This window comes from Triturus cristatus, chromosome 3_2, assembly GCF_964204655.1.
Source record: "Triturus cristatus chromosome 3_2, aTriCri1.1, whole genome shotgun sequence".
In the NCBI taxonomy this organism is placed as follows: domain Eukaryota; kingdom Metazoa; phylum Chordata; class Amphibia; order Caudata; family Salamandridae; genus Triturus; species Triturus cristatus.
This window is the reverse complement of record NC_140584.1, coordinates 625,366,135-625,384,544: the sequence shown is the minus strand read 5'-3', so window position 1 is coordinate 625,384,544 and position 18,410 is coordinate 625,366,135. Positions and strand designations below refer to the sequence as shown.

Genomic DNA, 18,410 nt, shown 5'->3' with positions numbered 1-18,410 from the left:
ACGGACAATACTACGACCATGTATTACCTCAACAAGCAGGGGGGCTCCCGTTCACGCACCCTGTCTCGGGAGGCACAGGCGATCTGGAACTGGCTGGTGGCCAGGAATCTGACGATCACGGCGACCCACCTGCCGGGAGTGCAGAATGCCCAAGCAGACGTGCTCAGCAGGCTCGTTCAAGAGAACCACGAGTGGGTGCTAAACGACGACGTGCTAAGAGACGTCTTCGCAGAATGGGGCACTCCGGATATAGATCTGTTCGCTACGGCAGAAAACAGCAAATGCCGCGACTTCGCGTCCAGGTACTACCAACCAGGGACGCTGGGGAATGCCCTATGGATCAGCTGGTCCGACAGCTTTCTCTACGCCTTTCCACCCATTCCCCTGATTCCGGCGGTGCTGATCAAGCTGTCGCAATCCAGAGCCAGAATGATCCTGATTGCTCCGGAGTGGCCGAGGCAATGGTGGTTCACCGACCTTCTTCACCGGTCTGTTCTGCCACACCGACGCCTGCCGTGCCGGCCGGACCTTCTCACGAAGTTCGGAGGGCAGATGGTTCACCCCAATCTCTCGTCCTTGAGTTTGGCAGCATGGCTCCTGAGCTAGTGCAGTATGGACACGTGAACCTGCCTCAGGACTGTATGGAGATCTTGAAAGAGGCTAAGAGACCGTCTACGAGGACTTCCTACGCCTATAAGTGGAAGAGATTCTGCTTATGGTGCAAGGCGAAGGACTTTGACCCTACATCCTGTAAAGAAGACGTTATTTTGCCTTATCTGCTGCAGTTAGCTCAGTCTGGGCTTAATTTTCAATCTATTAAGGTTCATCTCGCAGCTCTGACTGCGTATAGGAAGGGCCCTTCTCAAACCTCATTTTTTCAAATCCCTGTGATTAAGGATTTTTTGGAGGGTTTGCGTAAGGTGTTTCCCCCTGTTAGAAGACCTTCTCCACCTTGGGAATTGAATGTGGTGTTATCTAGATTGATGAGGGAGCCTTTTGAACCTATCCATAAGGCTTCGTTGCAGTATTTGTCTTGGAAGGCTGCCTTCCTTGTGGCCATTACATCGGCCAGGAGGGTGAGTGAGATTCAGGCTCTGTGTTGCCAAGAGCCGTATACTGTTTTCCATGCTTCTAAAGTAGTGATGCGTACCCATCCTAAATTTTTGCCTAAGGTAATATCAGATTTCCATGTGAATCAGATGATAACTTTGCCTACGTTTTTTCAGCATCCTTCCTCTCCGGCGGAGAGGTCTCTGCATTCACTTGATGTGCGTAGGGTGTTGAAATTCTACCTGGATAAGACAACAGATATCCGCAGATCGGATCAACTGTTTGTTAATTATGGTTCGGTGAGAACTGGTTTAGCTACCTCAAAGCAGTCCATTTCCAGATGGATTGTTTCCTGTATTCAGCTTTGTTACCAAAAAGCTAATAAAACATTAGGGGGTAAGCCTACGGCACATTCGACTAGAGGCAAGGCGGCTACTACCGCTTTGCTTAGGAATGTTCCCATTGCTGACATTTGTAAGGCTGCCACCTGGAAGTCAGTCCATACGTTTACAAAGCATTACTGCCTGGATTCTGATGCTAGGGCAGATGCGCAGGTTGGACAGGCTTCGCTGAGGAATTTGTTTGCACATTGATTTGTTGGTGGTTGGTCTTACTCCACCGCTTCTTGTTGGTTGGGATGGGCTTGCCATTCTATTCATAGATTATGACTATACACAGAGATCCCCTACTACAGAAGGAGTAGTTTCTTACCTGTAACTCCAGTTCTGTAGTAGGGGTATCTCTGTTATAGTCATAAGCGACCCTCCCTCCTCCCCGGTGGAGTAACCTGACGGTATCAGGCCTGTTGTTATACACCTTCAAAAAGAACTGAAAGTAACTTGTGTTGGCTGTGCATCCTGGGATACCGGGGGTCTCTGGAGAGTTTCTTAAAGGCACGGTATCCCTTTAGCAGACACATAATGACAGCCTATAGGGCTTGTCTGTCCACCCCTTCCTCTCTATTGTTTAAAGGGATTTTGGTGAAGGGAGTGTGTGATAATAAAGGAACATGTCAAATGTGAATAAAAATGACATTTCAACTTTATTTTGGCTTTTGTGTTCACTTCAGAGGAAGTGCTGGCTAGTGCAGCCTTGTTGTGATTAGGCTGTATTATTTTGTCTGTCTCTTAAGTGTCTTTGCAGGTTTGCAAATGCGGGACAGCTTAAGAGATATTTTTGATTGCTCCGGGGTCCCCGCACATGGGCGGGGATTATTCATAGATTATGACTATAACAGAGATACCCCTACTACAGAACTGGAGTTACAGGTAAGAAACTACTCCATCTCCACCCATGTCCTACCCCCCTTCCTGTCACACAGAGTACTCTTGCAGTATCACAGATATCCCAAGCCACCTTCCGTCCTGTCAGCCTCAGTGCTCTTTCAGAATCGCAACTATCTCCACCCATGTCCCTAATACTCCTTCCCCCGGCCCCCACCCAAAAGCACCTCCTCATAAACTGCCACGGTGTTCTTTAAATTTCAGGTTTCTCCATCTGCAGCTTTGCCCTTCTGTGATATCCTGTCTCACTGCCAGCTCTCTTCTATCCGGCATTTTGTTCCCTTTTCTTCTTCTCACTGTGCGCCCAAACTGCACAGGTGGGATTGCTTGTCCGTGCGTAGCTGCACAGCTGCTCACTTTTGATTTTTTTTTGCTACAGTTTGTTTCCGACTATGCCCAGACACAACTACTGGAAGGTGGCTCCATTAGTCAAGTCGCTGTGTGCCAAGTATGGCATTGAGTACCAGTCAAAGACGCTACTGACGGCCTTCGCAGACATTGTGCAGTAAGTTACCGCTTCTGACTACTCAACAGTAAAAGCCTGTAGCTACGCCACCACCAGATGAGAAAGCTATAGGTTGAGGAGGGTTGTGATGGGGGATGCGATGCTTAGTTGATGAGGAGAGGTTAGGGGGGCAGCTGGATAGAGGAAGACAGAGATGGGCAGAGGTGAGTGGGGCATCCAGATAAAGATGGAAGTAGGCGAGAGATAATCGGGTAGAAATTAGGAAAGCTAGAGTATCATCTTGAAGGATGGAGTTCAGCGTCTGCGTGTGTGGGGGGGAGAATGATCTGGCGCAGTTGTGTAGCGATGAGGAAAAGCGGAGGCAATGCTAGGTCACATAATAAAGATGAAGATGGGTCATGGGTGGCCCTCTCTGCCTTGTTGCAGTGTGTGCTGCAGTTGTTCATTAGGGTGACTTAGTGGTCGTCAGGACAGTAAGGGGCATATTTCAAGCCCCCAACACCACCAGACCGTCACTTTTTCTGACACTCTGGTGGCGGTGCTCCAAACCCCATATTTACAGGGAGGCATTAAGCCACTTAATGTGGCTTAACGTCACCTTGTAAGTATGGCCCTTTACACAGCGGTCCACTGCGGTAAAGGGGCAGGCAATGGATGTTGCAGTGGGTGTTCCACCTCAACACACCCATTGCTTTTTGACGTTACCCCATATTTACCAGGATGGGGAAGCGCCAAAAACCTAGTCTTAGCATGGCGATATGAGGAGAAAGAAGAAATTATTAATTTCTCCTCGTATTTTGCCCTTTCTCTGCGCTTCAGCGCAGGCACCCTTGCAACATGGTGCAAGGATGCTGGTAGTGCTAGGCAGCGTTTTTAGCGCCAGCGCTAGGGTGGGCTCCGTATTTTGGTAAATACGCTCATCTCTGCCCTTTGAAAATGTGTGAGTGCGGCGTTGCCAAATTTGGCATTACACTGCGCCCCAATATTTTCTTGTACATATCCCCCTTGGTGTTAGGTCAGTTCTCAAACTAGCGTCACTCAGACGGTCTAAGGCAGGGACTTGACAGACTCCCCCGCGTTGGGGCGACAGTCTTCTATACATAAAAGAGGCGGCGCTCAGTTTGTCAGCTCGCGGATATGGGTATTACGGCCCCCCTCATCATTTCTTTGCGGGGTGGAGTCTGAGGTTTGCTTACGCTACAGGTGCAAGAAGATAGAGGATAGCTAAGAAGTTACGGTTTCGGCCGTCCACTGGCCGCTCAGCGATTGTGTATTGATATCTCTTGACACCTCGTCCTAGCATTGATTGCTTGCTGCCTTTCTTGTTTTGCAGCTCTCTGAAGGAGTCGGGGGAACTGTGGCTGGACGCATATCTACACAAATAACTGGGACTGCGGGAAGCCAAGCATTGAGGACTATGGCGGTTTAGAGGTGTCCGGTCGGCAAACTGAGGGTCGGAACCTGCCCCGTTCCAAAATATCTGGCCTTTACCCAACTCTTGATTCCCCTCATAGCGTCTGGCTCCGGAGTCCGAAGATGACTGCTATATACGCAAAATCTACGTGGATTTCCGTTCTCAAACGCTCAAGATTTTGTTGACGGAATTTTAGGCATTCTTTGAAAGACAAAACCAGTTAATTGGGCCTCTCAGTTGTGCTAGGCGTGTGCTGGAGCGACTCTTTCACGCCCAAGGGCTTCCTGCATTTATTTCCAATGCTGTAGTGCCACCGTGTGGCTATTTCGGTTATTACTTGTGTTTAGCGATATCCCATGGAGGCAAAACCTATGAACAGATATAACAAACTCGTTTTAACTTTTTCCCCAATGCTACCTTGCCTTCCCGAAAAGAGCAAACGGGCTAGACGATAAAGCCGGGGTTTACATGTAGTGTAGCGTTCACGTATCAATAGATCAGTTGCAAATATGACCGCTGCATTGCTAAGGCCGTTTCTTATGGAGTACCACGCACAAACACATACTGTGGCAGCCCTCTCTTTCATTTATGATTATTCCAAGAAAGGTAGAGTTGTAATCCTTTTTGCCCAGAAGGCGGAAAGCTTTCTACCAGGATACACTACAGTGCATTACATCCGGGACAGAGCAAGACGAAGCACCCCGTGTCCCATTTCCCTCACACTGTTGATGGATTCAGGCTGAATTAGCCTCGAATGCCTTTTTTTTTTAAATCGTACTGTTTTAGGCATGCCACTTTTGCAGACGTCATTGGTGTGAACATAGCTCCAAAAAAACACAGCGAGCTCACTGGTGGTGTGGTTCAGCCCAGTACACACATTCTCCTCGTGCAGTGCAAACACGAATAGGCAATTCAGCTGAGCTTGGCACTGGGATCTGGGGGAAGAAGGGTCTTCATGTTAAAACAAAATAAACATCACAGTTAGCAAAGTTACGTTATTCACCCAAAGCACTTCACGCTTGGTGTTGAAGACGACTGATGGCTGCTAGCTAGTACCTTTGTGCGGCTAAAGGGGTAACACATTGGGGCATATTTACAAGTAAATATCGGAGCGTGGAGCTGCACCAAATTTGGCAGTGCCGTGCTCCGACATTTTCTAAACGCAGGGATGCACCGTTTTCACAAGAAAACGGTGCACCGTATTTTTCCTAGCGCTGGTGCTAAATTTAGCTGCATAGCGCGAACACAGGCACCCTTGCACAAGGGTGCCCGTGTTGCAGGGAATGATTGTTTAAGTGCAGGAAGGTGCCGCTTCCTGCACATAATTACTAACAGCGATTGGTTACTTCTGTGTGTGCTGCAGAATGCAGCATACATAGAAAAAGCTAATCATCATTTAATGATTGTTTCTGAGCCGGAAGGTACACCTTCCTACACATTTCTGAGCCGGAAGGTACACCTTCCTACACATGAACAATCATTATTAGAAACAGCAAAATGCTATATGCGCTGCAAAATGCAGCACACATAAAGCAAAAAGTGAGGAGAAATATTAGTATTTCTCGTCGTCTTGCCATTCTAACGCCTGCTCTTGCATAGAATTAGTTTCTGGCGCTGCCTCAGATTTACACCTTCTTGTAAATATGTGGCAGCACCAAAAGCAAGGGATGTTGTAATGTAACACCCACAGCAACATATATTGCACTAAATGATGCGTGTAAAGGGGCCTTATTTACAAGGCGGCGTTAAGTCACAAAAAGTGGCTCAATGCCGCTTTGTAATTATGGAGAAGAGCATATCGCCTACAGAATGTCGCTAAAAGTGAGGTTCTGGCGGCGATATTCCCTTGTAAATATGCCCATTGTGTAATGAAACTTAAGCAGATATTGAAGGATTTGATGTTCCTGTGGGACGTCAAAAGGAAGAGCCAGATTACTTTTCATATGTTTGGAGAGGTAGTCAGAAGCTAGTCTGCAGTGCCGATGGCAGATTAATCTCTGCCTCCAGGTACACTTGTAGCACTCCAAGCAGATTGATCTAAACTGGCCAGAGCAATTTAGTGTCCTGTAGTGATGGTAGGATTATATAGATGCCAGTGTAATATTGCCTGGTTTCTGTGCCCTCATGGCTGAATATCTATGCCATTGTAATATCAAGCCACCTCATGGTGCTAACAGCGGTTGACCTGCAACAATATATTGTGCCATTTGAGCGTTCAGAAATTAGACTGATTTACGCTATATTATACTTCCTTAGGTTTCTGGTGATAGGCCAATATGTGCCCATTTGAAATTGTGCCATATCAGGGTTCTGCAGATTTGTCCCAAAGAACTAGTGAACAACCCGAGTACTACAGGCTGGTAGATTTGTGCTAGCAAAATACAGTGCCAGCCGAGAGTACTAAAGTTAGGCAAATTCACAATGTTTTACGTTTGTCCCCATCTATGGAACTAAAGGCAGGCTGATATGTGTCACTGTTCCACCTCAGGGTTTCAAAGGCTGGCTGATCTCGACCAGTGAACCTTTCAGACCTGGGTTTTGAAAACGGGGTTTGGTAGAATATTGAGACACTATAAATGTCAAAGATAGGTTGCCGTGTACCAGTGTTACACTTCATGTGTTGAAAGCAGGCTTGTTTATGACAAAGTCGTACTCTATAGCAGAGGTCTTCAAACTGGGGGGGCAGGCCACCGTGGGGAGGGGGGGGGATTAAGTGATCTCAGGGGGGCACCAGCATCAAGCCAAGAGAAGCATTGTGCTTTGTTTTAAGTGTTAAAAACACGAGCATCAGTAAGCCACCTTGTAGTGGGCCGTCAGAAACAACTTTTGTCATGTATATCCTGACTGGGAGTATGTGTAAAAAGGGGTAACAGAGCTTAACTGCAATGTTTAAGTATGTTTAAACATATTTAAATATTGCCAATTTAGCAGAATAATTATGAAAAAATTGAAGAGGGCCAGAGGATTTTTTTGGTTGGACAGGGGGAACACAGCATTAAGAAGTTTGAAGACCACTGCTCTATAGAGTACTGATGGCGAGAGTACCCGTGCCCATGTTCTGTTACACCCAGGGTGCCAAAGGCAAGCTGATACATGGCGGTACAATGCCAACCTCGTGTCCTAAAAAGAAGTTGCCAGTATGTCAGTCCATGGATATCTGTGCCACTTCAAGTCTTATTTGTCTTGACCTCTGTGCTAACTTGAGCTCGCCGAGTGTAGAAATGTATCGTCAGATGAGACTACTGTACTGACTAATAAACACTGATGCTTTTGCTAACTCAGCCTAGTGTTGTGATTTCCTCTACATATTAGCCTAGTGGCACTGTGCCATATCTGCATAAAGGGGTACGTTTCGGCACGAAGAACTGGAGGCATGAGGGGAACCCACAGAGAGTCAACTCTTTTCCATCAGATGTTCAAGTGACCTACGTGGCTGCAGTGGAAATCATCAGTCTTTTTGGAGTACCAGGTCAGGAACTTGTGAAAAGAGGAAAAGCGGTTTTAGGAGACAACCCCAGGAGCTGGAACCAACTTCTTATGGGTTTACCAAGAGAACATGCTGGCTGCTTTACCACTGCAATGCATGTTATAGCATAACTGAGCGTTACATTTAAAAGGTGGACATGTCATAAGTGACCATGAACCAGTTTCACAAAGTACATTTCTGGGCTTGAAAGCGTTTGATAGAAGTGGTGGAATTTGATTCCGGTGCTTACATATGTGAAATAGGTTCCCTCTTCACATCTGGTTTTCTGTAAAACTTCCTAACCCTAGACACTCCTAATCCTACAGTTCTCTTCTTTCAGGTCGTCAACTCTGCAGGGGACTGCAGCTTGGATGTACGCTTGGCACACCTCGCATGTAGAGCCCCTAACAACCGTCAGCCTGTCAAAATAAACATACCACAAAACTGGGCCATATATTTCCTCAGGCGTGGCTTAACCAGATCCAATGTCTTGGCCCAGAATGCATCAGCATGAACTCTGACTAGCAGCAATATCACCTAACAGTAGAGCTGTAAAAATGTCCAGCACAGAAAGGAAGCTATAAAAGCCTGCATAGAGTCAGTGGCACAATCTCGGACAGTTCTTGAAGCGGGGGGAAAAGTTGACACGACTCCAGGTAAGAAAAACAATGCAGGTTTTAATAATGCATAACCCTGCGACATAAAAGTAGCTGTCCCTCCGCAGCCAACTGACTTCCTTGGAACATTACTGCCACAGCTGGAGCCTGAAACACAAGAACTGACTGTGTTCCACATAACACAGAGAAAAGCTATGCAAGAGTATAACTAAGGCTCCCTGTTTTCCGTTTTTACTGATTTTTACAGATAAATACAGACAGAAAACATGTATTTTCTTGTCTGTATTTATTTTTAAATGTGGATAAAAACGGAAATTGGGTTGCTTTTTGAGTAATTATATAGACTGTCTGCCAGGCCAATGGCTGTGTGGATTGATAGGTTAGGGGGCTAGAAAGGAATTTTAGTAAAGAGGCTGTAACAGAAGTAGATATGCACAAGGTTGATACTGAAATTTGCATATTTCCTTTTACGTGCGTTGATATATTTTTTGCAGGTGTTTACAGCATTGAAACATGGTAGGCATTGAAGCATGAGTGCATATTTACTGGTTAAATAAATGTGGAAATATACTAATTTCAGCTTCATTTTTCCACAAAACTCAAAATAAATATGGATAAATACAGATAGAATTAGCAAAAAATAAATATAGACGGAAATATATATAAAAAAAAAATACCATAAAACCGGGAGCCCTAAGTATAACACATCCACTTCCCTTATTAAACTCAAACTAAAGGAAACTAATTAACACTACACAAAACAATAAAAACAATCACAAATAGTCATTGAGATACCCCAGTGGATGATGAACTCTTCTGACACTTGTTCCCTCTACAAAATTATTGGGGAGATCCAAATTGCTAAGGGCCTCAACCCCTAGTTTGCCCCTGTACTGGAGCAACATTCTCACAGCAGGACCAATTTGTGGAGAGTCTCAATTCATCATCCAAAATTAGCATAAAGGCACTGCTACCATGCTAACCATCACCCAGTTAACATTGACCACCTCTTTGATTACAGTGCTACCCGCCTACTGTTCCACCTTTCACCATTTTCCAACACCAGTGCATGAAGGTGGGCACGAATCACTTTAAATGGCCCCTGGAACTTAGACAGGCCACCACCACTCTGTAGCTTCACCCTATCACCTTCACAAATGTGCCCAGAGAGAGATAACCTCCCACTCTCCAAGACCAACTCTTGACTCCCCCTGTTTTACAATCTCATTCAGGATTAAACCAATTTGTACCCAGTAATCTACCACTCATTAACACAAATGACGTCTTGCCCATCACTTCTTGCACACTTGAACGATACACCCACATTTCCAAAACCATACCATAGACATCTCACCCAAACGCCACCACCATCTGAATGGTACCTTTAACCACCTTGGCCCTCTCACCAATACCACTCCCCCAGGGGGTTGTTAAGAGAGGTGTGGTTGTGTCCAATACTGGAGAACGCTGAAGACCCTGAATTTCTTGGAAGGTCAACGGCATGCCATTATCCATGATGATCACTGACAGAACACCTTCTTCATGCAAAATTTCCTTCAATAGAGTAGCTGTCGCTCTGGTAGTAATCGCCTTCATAAATATTACCACCAGCCATTTAGTGTGCACATCCACAATTACCATAGAAAATCCCCTCCCAGTTCATTCATGGGCCCAATAAAATACAACCAAATAGTGTGCACCAAGGTTTTCATGGATCTGTTGTGTGCCCCAAATCAGTCTGTGTGCCCGCTTTCAAGCGCTTTTTACGCTCTTTGCAGACATCACAATTCTCCACCCACTTAGCCTCGTGAACATCAATTCTGGGCCACCACCACTCAGCACGCAATCTTTTCTTCGTTTTGGTCTGACCTAGATGCCCCTCGTGCGCTATCTCAATGAGTTTAGCCCATAAACCGTGAGGGGAATGAATTGTTCTTGTCTCATAACCACAACATCCTCACACACACACACCTCATCCAGGAGTTTAAGATAAGGTCTGACAGAGTGCCACAGCACTCTCTTCTGCTCCCCTGCCAAAATACATTATGTCACTGCGGAGAGCCCACTCCAGTGCCTCGCGCTACACTCACCACACCGAGCCAAATAAAAAGAAATAGTAGTTTCTGCACACAATACCAGTAGTTGGTTGGTGCCTGACAGTTCCTCACGGAGTACTCAAGCAGCAATGTTACAGTTCCTCAGAGTACAGTAGAGATGGTACCATTGCATACACCTGCGCACGCTGGTTCCGCTGCTACTTCGTCACATGTGTTGGTGGTCAACTCATCATCAAATTCTTGAAGTGGGAACAAAGTGACACGAGGCCAGGTAAGGGAACAATGCGAGTTTTAATAATGTATCACCCTCCAACAAAAGAGTAGCTGTCCTTCTGCCAGCCGGTATCCAACCGACGTCCTTGGAACATTACTGCCGCAGATAGAACCTGGATCACCAGAACTGACCGTGTTCCACATTCCTCCAGAACACAGAGAAAGGCTATGCAAAATTATAACAACAGTCTTATAAGACTTAACTTACAATACAAGTCACAGACTTATCTTAACTCCGGTGTGAGGAAATGAATGGCTTTCAGCAACTGAGAAGGACTGTAGAAGCACATAAGAGCTCCCCTGGTTCATAGAATCATCGGGTTCTTGTTCCTAACATGACTGCAGCGCATTAAACCTACTGTCCAATGCCATCATATTGAGGAAAGCAGCTTTTAATGCTGGAACAGAAGATGTTCATAACTGGAGAGGTCCACTGTATAAAAGCGAAGTTTATTAAAAAGATGCCAAACTGGGTTGAAGGATCAAAATCGAAATTGGAGTAGTAATCAATGAGCAGATCCTTGCTATAATTGCAGATGTGTGCCCTAAAAAGGAAGTTGAATGCTACACCCCATAGAGTACACGATTCTGTAATCGAACAGTGGCCAGAAAAAATAATAATTCTGCATTGGAAAGGTTACAACTACCTCTAGATCGTAGAGATAATACTTACATATGAGGGTTAGATTAAGTCATGAGTCAAAGATGAAACCCTCAGTTTCCCCTGATCGAATCCGGCAGGTCAAACCTGCGGGCGGTGAACGATTCTAGTCGCATCAAAAATATAGTATAGCCTTTTTTAATTCTTTTTTTTAACTAAACCTTCATCTATTGGACTGTTACTAAAAGTCAGGAAATGATAAGAGGTAAATGTGCATACGTCGTCAGATTTCAGGCGATATTAGGGAAATGGGGAATTTAATGTTTGTTCCAGGTATAAGACAAACGAATTATGAGTAACAGCACAAACACGACAGACTGGCTAGTGGCATAGTGAGAACAAGGGCTGCATTTTATGTGATACCTGCAACGGCTACTTTAAAAAAAATAGATTCAAGGAGATCAAAAATAAGAAAGGGAAAGCTAAAATCACTGCATCGAATAAACAGCAGCAGTGACTAAACACTATTATTGGCAAAATCCAGGACACCACAGTCCGCATCTTTAGGATAGAACAATATAAACCATCGAGTCGGTAAAGGTACCAAGGGGCATATTATCAAGAAACGGCGTTAAAATTATCGCCGCTTTAGCTAAAGCGGCGATAATGGACTTGATAATATGCCGCAGAGAATTCCCACAGAAGCCCATGTTCTGGTGTGAACATGGGCTTCTATTGCGGCGATAATTTTAACGCCGTGCTTGATAATATACCCCCATGGCAGTAGAGTAAAATCCCTCCAGGAATTAAAAAACATTGATGGAGAAGACACTTGCTTGACCCCAGAGAAACATGTTGAGCGTTTACCCTCAAGCAAAGAGCACATCTTCGATCTTTTCCATGAAATGCCCAGACCCTACGTCCACCGACTGGAGACTGACAGTCACGTTCCGCTTTAAACAACAGTATTTCTTAGCTCCCCAACCTACTAGACAGACGTCTCATCAATCCCTCTCTTGGCCATGCCACTTTGCCGAGAAGCGAAAACACAGTAGTAGCATTTCAGTTAATGGCATTTTATTGGCGCATGTAGCTACAGTTTTGTTTCTTTTAGCAGCTGGTTTTCTCAAGACACAAAGCTCCAAGCCCATTCATTTTGAAACTAGAAGGAAAAATAAACACCACCAACTACTAACACGTGTTTTTAGTTTCTATTTGAAAGAATCTCAACTGTGGAGCCTACCCCTCTTTCATGCATGTATCAGAGAAGGTGCTGGTGCAAGGGTTTATGCTGCCCCAGACTGTAGCTTTTGCCATCGTCCATCCACCACTCACACAATCGTAGCTGCTTAATAAATATGAATTGTTTGTGATGTATCAGGTTTGACTAAATGGTCTTGGAGTAGTCCAGACCCATCACTGAGGCTTCTCTACCATTCACTCGCCCCTGTTGGTGTAAGCCAAGGGCTGAGAACATTTAATGTGCACACCTAGATTCTCTCCTCCCTCCTTCAAAACTGCCCTTGAAACGGGTTACTCCATTCATGTCCCTATCTGTACGGGGAAGGAGGGGGGGTGCTTGATGGATTTCTGAATAATTACAGTGAAAACAGTTACGGTAAAGCAGGTCAGCAGTGAGTTTCTGTTTACATTTCACATTTTTAATTAATCTTGCCTAGGCGTTTGCTTTCTCCAGTGTGTTGTTTCTGCAGTTTGTCATTCAGCATATTACTCTTCTATAATGCTTACGTACTATGAACAGAGTCGCCTCTAGATGTCAAAGTTCAGGTTGTGGGCCTTTTTTTTTAGGTTGAGCGCAAGCCAGCGCTGCTCTGCAAAGAGCTGTGGTAGTTCAGTACGGAGAGAAGGTTCGCCCACTTCCCCACCCTTGTTTTTCATTGGCTTGTTTGTCCTTTATAAATGCGGTCTTGTGATTCATTATGAGGCTTGTTAGTCCCTCCTTAGTACAGCCATGTCATCATTTGTATCCCATTATGTAATCAAAAGAGGGAGGAAGAAGCTGTGATCCATTCAGCTTCCTATACAAGGTAAATAATCAATGGGGGAAGGGATCCCTTGTACCTGTAATCCCAGGGTCAGGTATGGTAACCAACTTTAGAAACTCTCATTCATGCGCAGGAGCGTAATATCTTGATTCTCAGCTTCTCTGAGAACGTGAGAGCATCATCATCGTTTTTTTTGTGTGAAATGCTGCCCACCTGGAGGTTGACCCACTGGTTTTGACAGTAGTGATCAGAGATTAGGTGAAAACTTTTAAAAATGAAGTTAGCTAAAATTGCTTCGCTCTCCCTCTTAAACACACTTTATTCAGAAGAGGTGGCAAGGTTAAAAAAATGGTGGTGCGTATATAGAAATGCTACTGTTCTATAGCACTGTGTAGTACTAGTGAAAGGTCAGGTCATTTGTATCCTCCCATGGCTACTGGCCCCTTTACTTGGTTGCTACATGGGGCGTGTACTATTTCCTTTATTTAGTTTTTCCATTAGGCGGACGACACGCTTCACTTACATTTAGCGACCACGCACGCTTCAACTTTTGAAACAGCCTTGATTCCCGTTGTCGTGCCTTCTTCCCCATCCACCCTTCCTTCCATTGTCCGTCCCTTCTTTTCCCCTACCTGCCCTCGCGTTGTCTGTGCCTTCTCCTCCCCACCACCCGCCCTTCCGTTGTCCGTCTTATCCCCCTCCCTCTCTACTGATGTCCCTGCCTTCTCCCCCCGCCCTACCTCCCGTTGTCTGTGATCCCAAGTTGCCAACCATTTGCCATGCAATAGGTCTCGCGGAAATTGGAGACCTATTGCATTGCAAATGCTTGTTTATCTAGAAGAGACTGTGCCACAAACACAGTGAGCACGGTGTGATTGGCAAGCTGTCATTAGTTTTTAGGTCTCGCCTGACCCAGCGCATGCGCTGGTCTGGCGAGACTTATTGAGAGGGCTCCAAAAAGTGCTACCAGGCCGGCCTAGAGGTACAGTGCATGTGCGCGGGAGCGCGCGCCCCGCTTTACCGCTATTACTTTCACTTTCGCGGCCGCACGGCCGCTTTGATGTTTGATCGTGATCCCGATCGCGATCACTTTTCCTAACATGACGCCTTCCCTCCCCCTGGTGAACCATTGAATTCTGTCCTCCTCCTAGGCTGCCCGCTACGGTCCTCCTCTAATCACTTTTATAGTATTGACGTTCATGAACCCAACTTTATTAAACGTACTTCATTCCAGCTGAGTTACCGTTTCTGATGCCAACGAATACGAAGTGCGAGTTTTTTTAACATTTACTTGTGGAATGTCAAGCCTGCGATTAAGAATTCTCTTTAGATCCAACTTTAAAGGCAAGTGCTGTTCGGTTTCAGTCAATTATTTAATTTACTACACGCTATATTAATAATGCAGGTTTATAAACTTATGTGGCACTCGTTAATTGGAAGACTTCATTTTTCACACTCCTACACTCTACCATTGTTTCAAAATCTTTCTTCATTTCCCCATTGTAGACTCCTTTCAGCAGTTTCCCTACACTTTTTCACTGATGATGCTCTCTTCAGCCGTGTTTAAGTGCCTTACTACGTTCCTTTCTGTTCACTTTTTACTTGTTGGTCAGATTTATATCAACTCCAAGAGTCAAATCTCTTTTCTAGGTGTCTTACTTAAAACTATGCAGCTGGGATTCCTAAAATATACCAAAAGGAAGGCTATCAAGCATAAACCAACAAACAGATTCACCCACGTGAAGGCCAGCCTACTAGACGTCCTGCTGAAAGGAAAGACTATATAGAACCAAAGCCAAGTCAACACAACTCGCTGGAAGCAATCAGGCAGGAACCATCATGAAGTCCCAACCCAAATCCCAGAACAGCATCCCTACCATCTCGCACCCATCCAAGCAACACACATGCCCTCCCTCATATCTCTGCTTCAGCAAATGGATTGGCTACACAGGTTCATAATGGCATGTACAAAGCTTTCTGTAGAGCTCAATATTATCTCTTGGAAGGTTCCATGTAGATTGCCACCATGTCGTTTGTAGTTTGAACCCAGCCATCTGCAAATCAGTCTCCAAACTAGAATGGCGTGATGAGCAAAAGAACAATGGATTAAATCCATATTTTTTCAACTGGTGGTGAATGTCTGCATTGTTCAGCACTCCGTCCATCATTTGTTCCTTTTGACATTGTACGGCTGATGCAGTTTTTGGAACGGGCGGGTCATTTCAACATTAATACACTGGTATCAATCCGGATTCATGCCAGACTGGAGTACTCTTCTTAATCATAGACAGCTTTTCGATTGTATGGAATATACCAAAGACACTTTGGTGCCAATCGCAGTTCTATCATTGGATACTGCTCCGGTGTTTGGCCCAGATTTTGACAAGTGTGCGCTCCGGCCCTAATTTAATGAACTGGGTGTGTTTGCTTTAAGATGAACCTTACTTGTTGGCCAGTTCGGGCCACGTTGTAGTGTATTTTTCGCTACACCCTCCGTTGTCTGTCACCCTTGTTTTTTTCTCCCACCTACAGCCCTCCAACCAACCCAAACGCTCCCCTCAGTCTTGCCTCCCGTTCTGGCTGCAATAAAAAAAAAAAAACATCATGACGTGGCCAGAGCTGCTGTGCAACATGGCTAAAAGACATTGACAAAACCAATTACTCTCTTGTAGGCAAGACCTTTTAGCTTTGCCAGTATTTGTTATTGAGTTGGCAATGATGGGGTAGACTGTTTGTAAGGCCAGTAAATTTAGTGGAATGTTACACGGAGCTTTAGATAGCATCCTGTTGTAATCTCAACACTGTTATTGCGCCCAGCCCCTTCTCTATCTCTGTGTTCTTCCATTCTCCCCTCTCTAGCGCAGGATTTGGTCCCCAACAGACGCTCACCCCTTTAACTGCTATTTCTCAAGAGTACGCTCCTTTTTTTTACTTTACCAATGCTCCAGCCAGGGCCAAAGCTGTCACTGGTGCTGCAGGTGCAGTGGCACCTGGCCCGTGGAATGAGAGAGATCTACTGCTCCCCAGTTATGGCTGCTAACCCCCAACCAAGGAACAGGGGCAATTTTCCTTAGTTGCACTGGCCATTCGTTTTTAGGTCTCGCGTCTAGCGATGCAGTGCGTAGCCCTGCTCGCGCAGCAAGAGTCTTTTTGTCCGGGGTTCCAAAACAGTGCCTGGAATCACACACGCTTGTGCGTGTGCTTTTCCTTTTGGCTTCCGTGATTGGCCTTTGCGTGCGTGCGTTTCTGAAAGATGGCACGCCCATGGCCTATTGGTGTCTATTACGTGCACCAAAGGCCATTTGGTTTCAATTATCGTGCTCAGACACGGACGCAATAATAGAAAACACGTTTCGCAGTGGCGCGCGCGCACACCACTCGCGGGTTTTTTTTTTTACAATAGCGATCGCTTTCGTGATTGCTTTCAGTGTCGCTTGTCCTGTAAAGTAAGGGAGCAACATTTTTTCCCCACAGGACTACTTATGCGTATTTGGGATAGAGATTTTATTCCCTCCAGATCCAGTTAGCTTTGTTTAAAAAGTATGAAGACGTGTCAAGTCTTATAGCATTACAAGTGATGCATGCAGCATGTGTACAGTTTACTTAAGAGAAATCCTTTTGCCTGGGGACCTACTAATTGCCTAGGAAGGCTGCAGTCAGGCGTTCGAGTAGGCCTTCTCATTGAATGCAAGAGTCAACAGGCTTTGGGCGTGTGATGCAGGTTTGCTGGAAGCAGGACATCCTTTACATTTTATGTTGGTGTTAAGAGTGTAAAGCTGAATTCACTGAAGGCCAGGATGAGCTAAGCTAAAGAAGTAGTCTATACTATTGAGTGACGTAGCGGCTGCCTCTAAGAGACTGGGCTCCCCCTGCTGGTGGTGTGGTTGTGCCACCCACTAGGAACTTGACTTACCTTCCAAACTGCGTCGGACTGAAGCCCTCTGTCTTTGACCGGAATTGTAAGTGAACTTTAATCCCTCAGCCTACTTCCAAAAAAGTCCTCCGAAATGTCACTACTTCCTTGGATATCAGTGTCTGGTGAGGTCCTTCATTAGAAACAAAAACTTAACATTTGATAAAAACAAAATGAGAGAGGTCGCTGTAGATTATGAAGAATGTTCCAGATAATTCCCCAGCTATGCTTTTTTTAATGGCGTTCGAACAAATGTATCGGTTTTAAAATCATTTAAACTCCATTTTATGCCTGGTAAGGGATAGATTTTATCCGCCTGCTTCCGGTTTGGCCGCACACGAGACTCGAGAGGCGAATGCAGTTAGTTAAATGTTGTTTCCTGTATCTAATTAATGCAATCTTTAAAGTCATTCCTTCAAGTGTGTGTGTGTGTGTGTGTATCTGTCTGTCTCGTTCGTTCTCCTTTCTCCCCCATTCTTTCACAACCTTTCCTGATGGCCCCTATTAGGTTAGTGGAATGTGATGTCCTACCATAGGCAGTTGCGCTTCCTGTACGTCGTTCATGACATATAGCACACACAAGTGCCCCAATGCGCACTCTTGCACGCTCCAGTTATTTTAATGGCACGTGGAACACACGTTTCAATATCTGTTCAGTGAACATGCTTTCCTTAGTGTAATATGGCTGTATAATAATAAGTTATTCTATGTAAAAAAGAAAACCTTGAAAAAAATCCAGTTTAAGGCGGATCCATACGTGCCTGAACCGCAAGAAAAGATGACATTCCCCAGATATGATGAGCAGCTCAATCATAATGTGCTTACAGTGCACTGCTTAGACCCCCATAGACAATATCCAGAGCGACCTGGTGACTAGAACCAGAAAGCTCTTCTGTTTGCTAGTGATAATCACTTATGACCAGTGCAGGGCAGTGCCATTACAGATGCTACAGCTGGTTCAATAACAAAACAAGCATTGGCATAGCCAATAGGTCTCGCTTTTAGGACCTTATAAGTGTTTGGTCATGCAGCACATTATTCTGAGTGGTTCAATCATAGCATAATTCCAAAATATGTTTTAGGTTATATCAAGCCCAAATTGCATTTATTAAAAAAATCGAGCATTTGCAACGCAATAGATCTCGCATTTGTGAGAGTTTGAGCTTTTGGCATTGAAAATGACGATGCCTTTTATGTATGTTTAAAAACTTGCAAGCGGTCATAAACACGCACTTTTCTAGTTATAGTCGTTGCTTAGGAGAAC

General features: G+C 45.1%; 1 protein-coding gene across 4 annotated transcripts in view; it reads left to right on the top strand.

Annotated features, from left to right (window-relative positions):
- The window catches only part of FADS1 (fatty acid desaturase 1), a 401,042-nt gene extending 393,548 nt beyond the window's left edge, over window positions 1-7,494 (top strand). For all 4 annotated transcript variants that reach the window (XM_085648547.1, XM_085648549.1, XM_085648546.1 and 1 more), the window contains 2 exons: window positions 2,713-2,838; window positions 4,133-7,494. In XM_085648547.1, the coding sequence (XP_085504673.1) occupies window positions 2,713-2,838; window positions 4,133-4,184 (178 nt within the window). In that variant the 3' untranslated portion in view covers window positions 4,185-7,494. The remainder of the gene's footprint in view (window positions 1-2,712; window positions 2,839-4,132) is intronic.
- The last annotated feature ends 10,916 nt before the right edge of the window (window positions 7,495-18,410 follow it).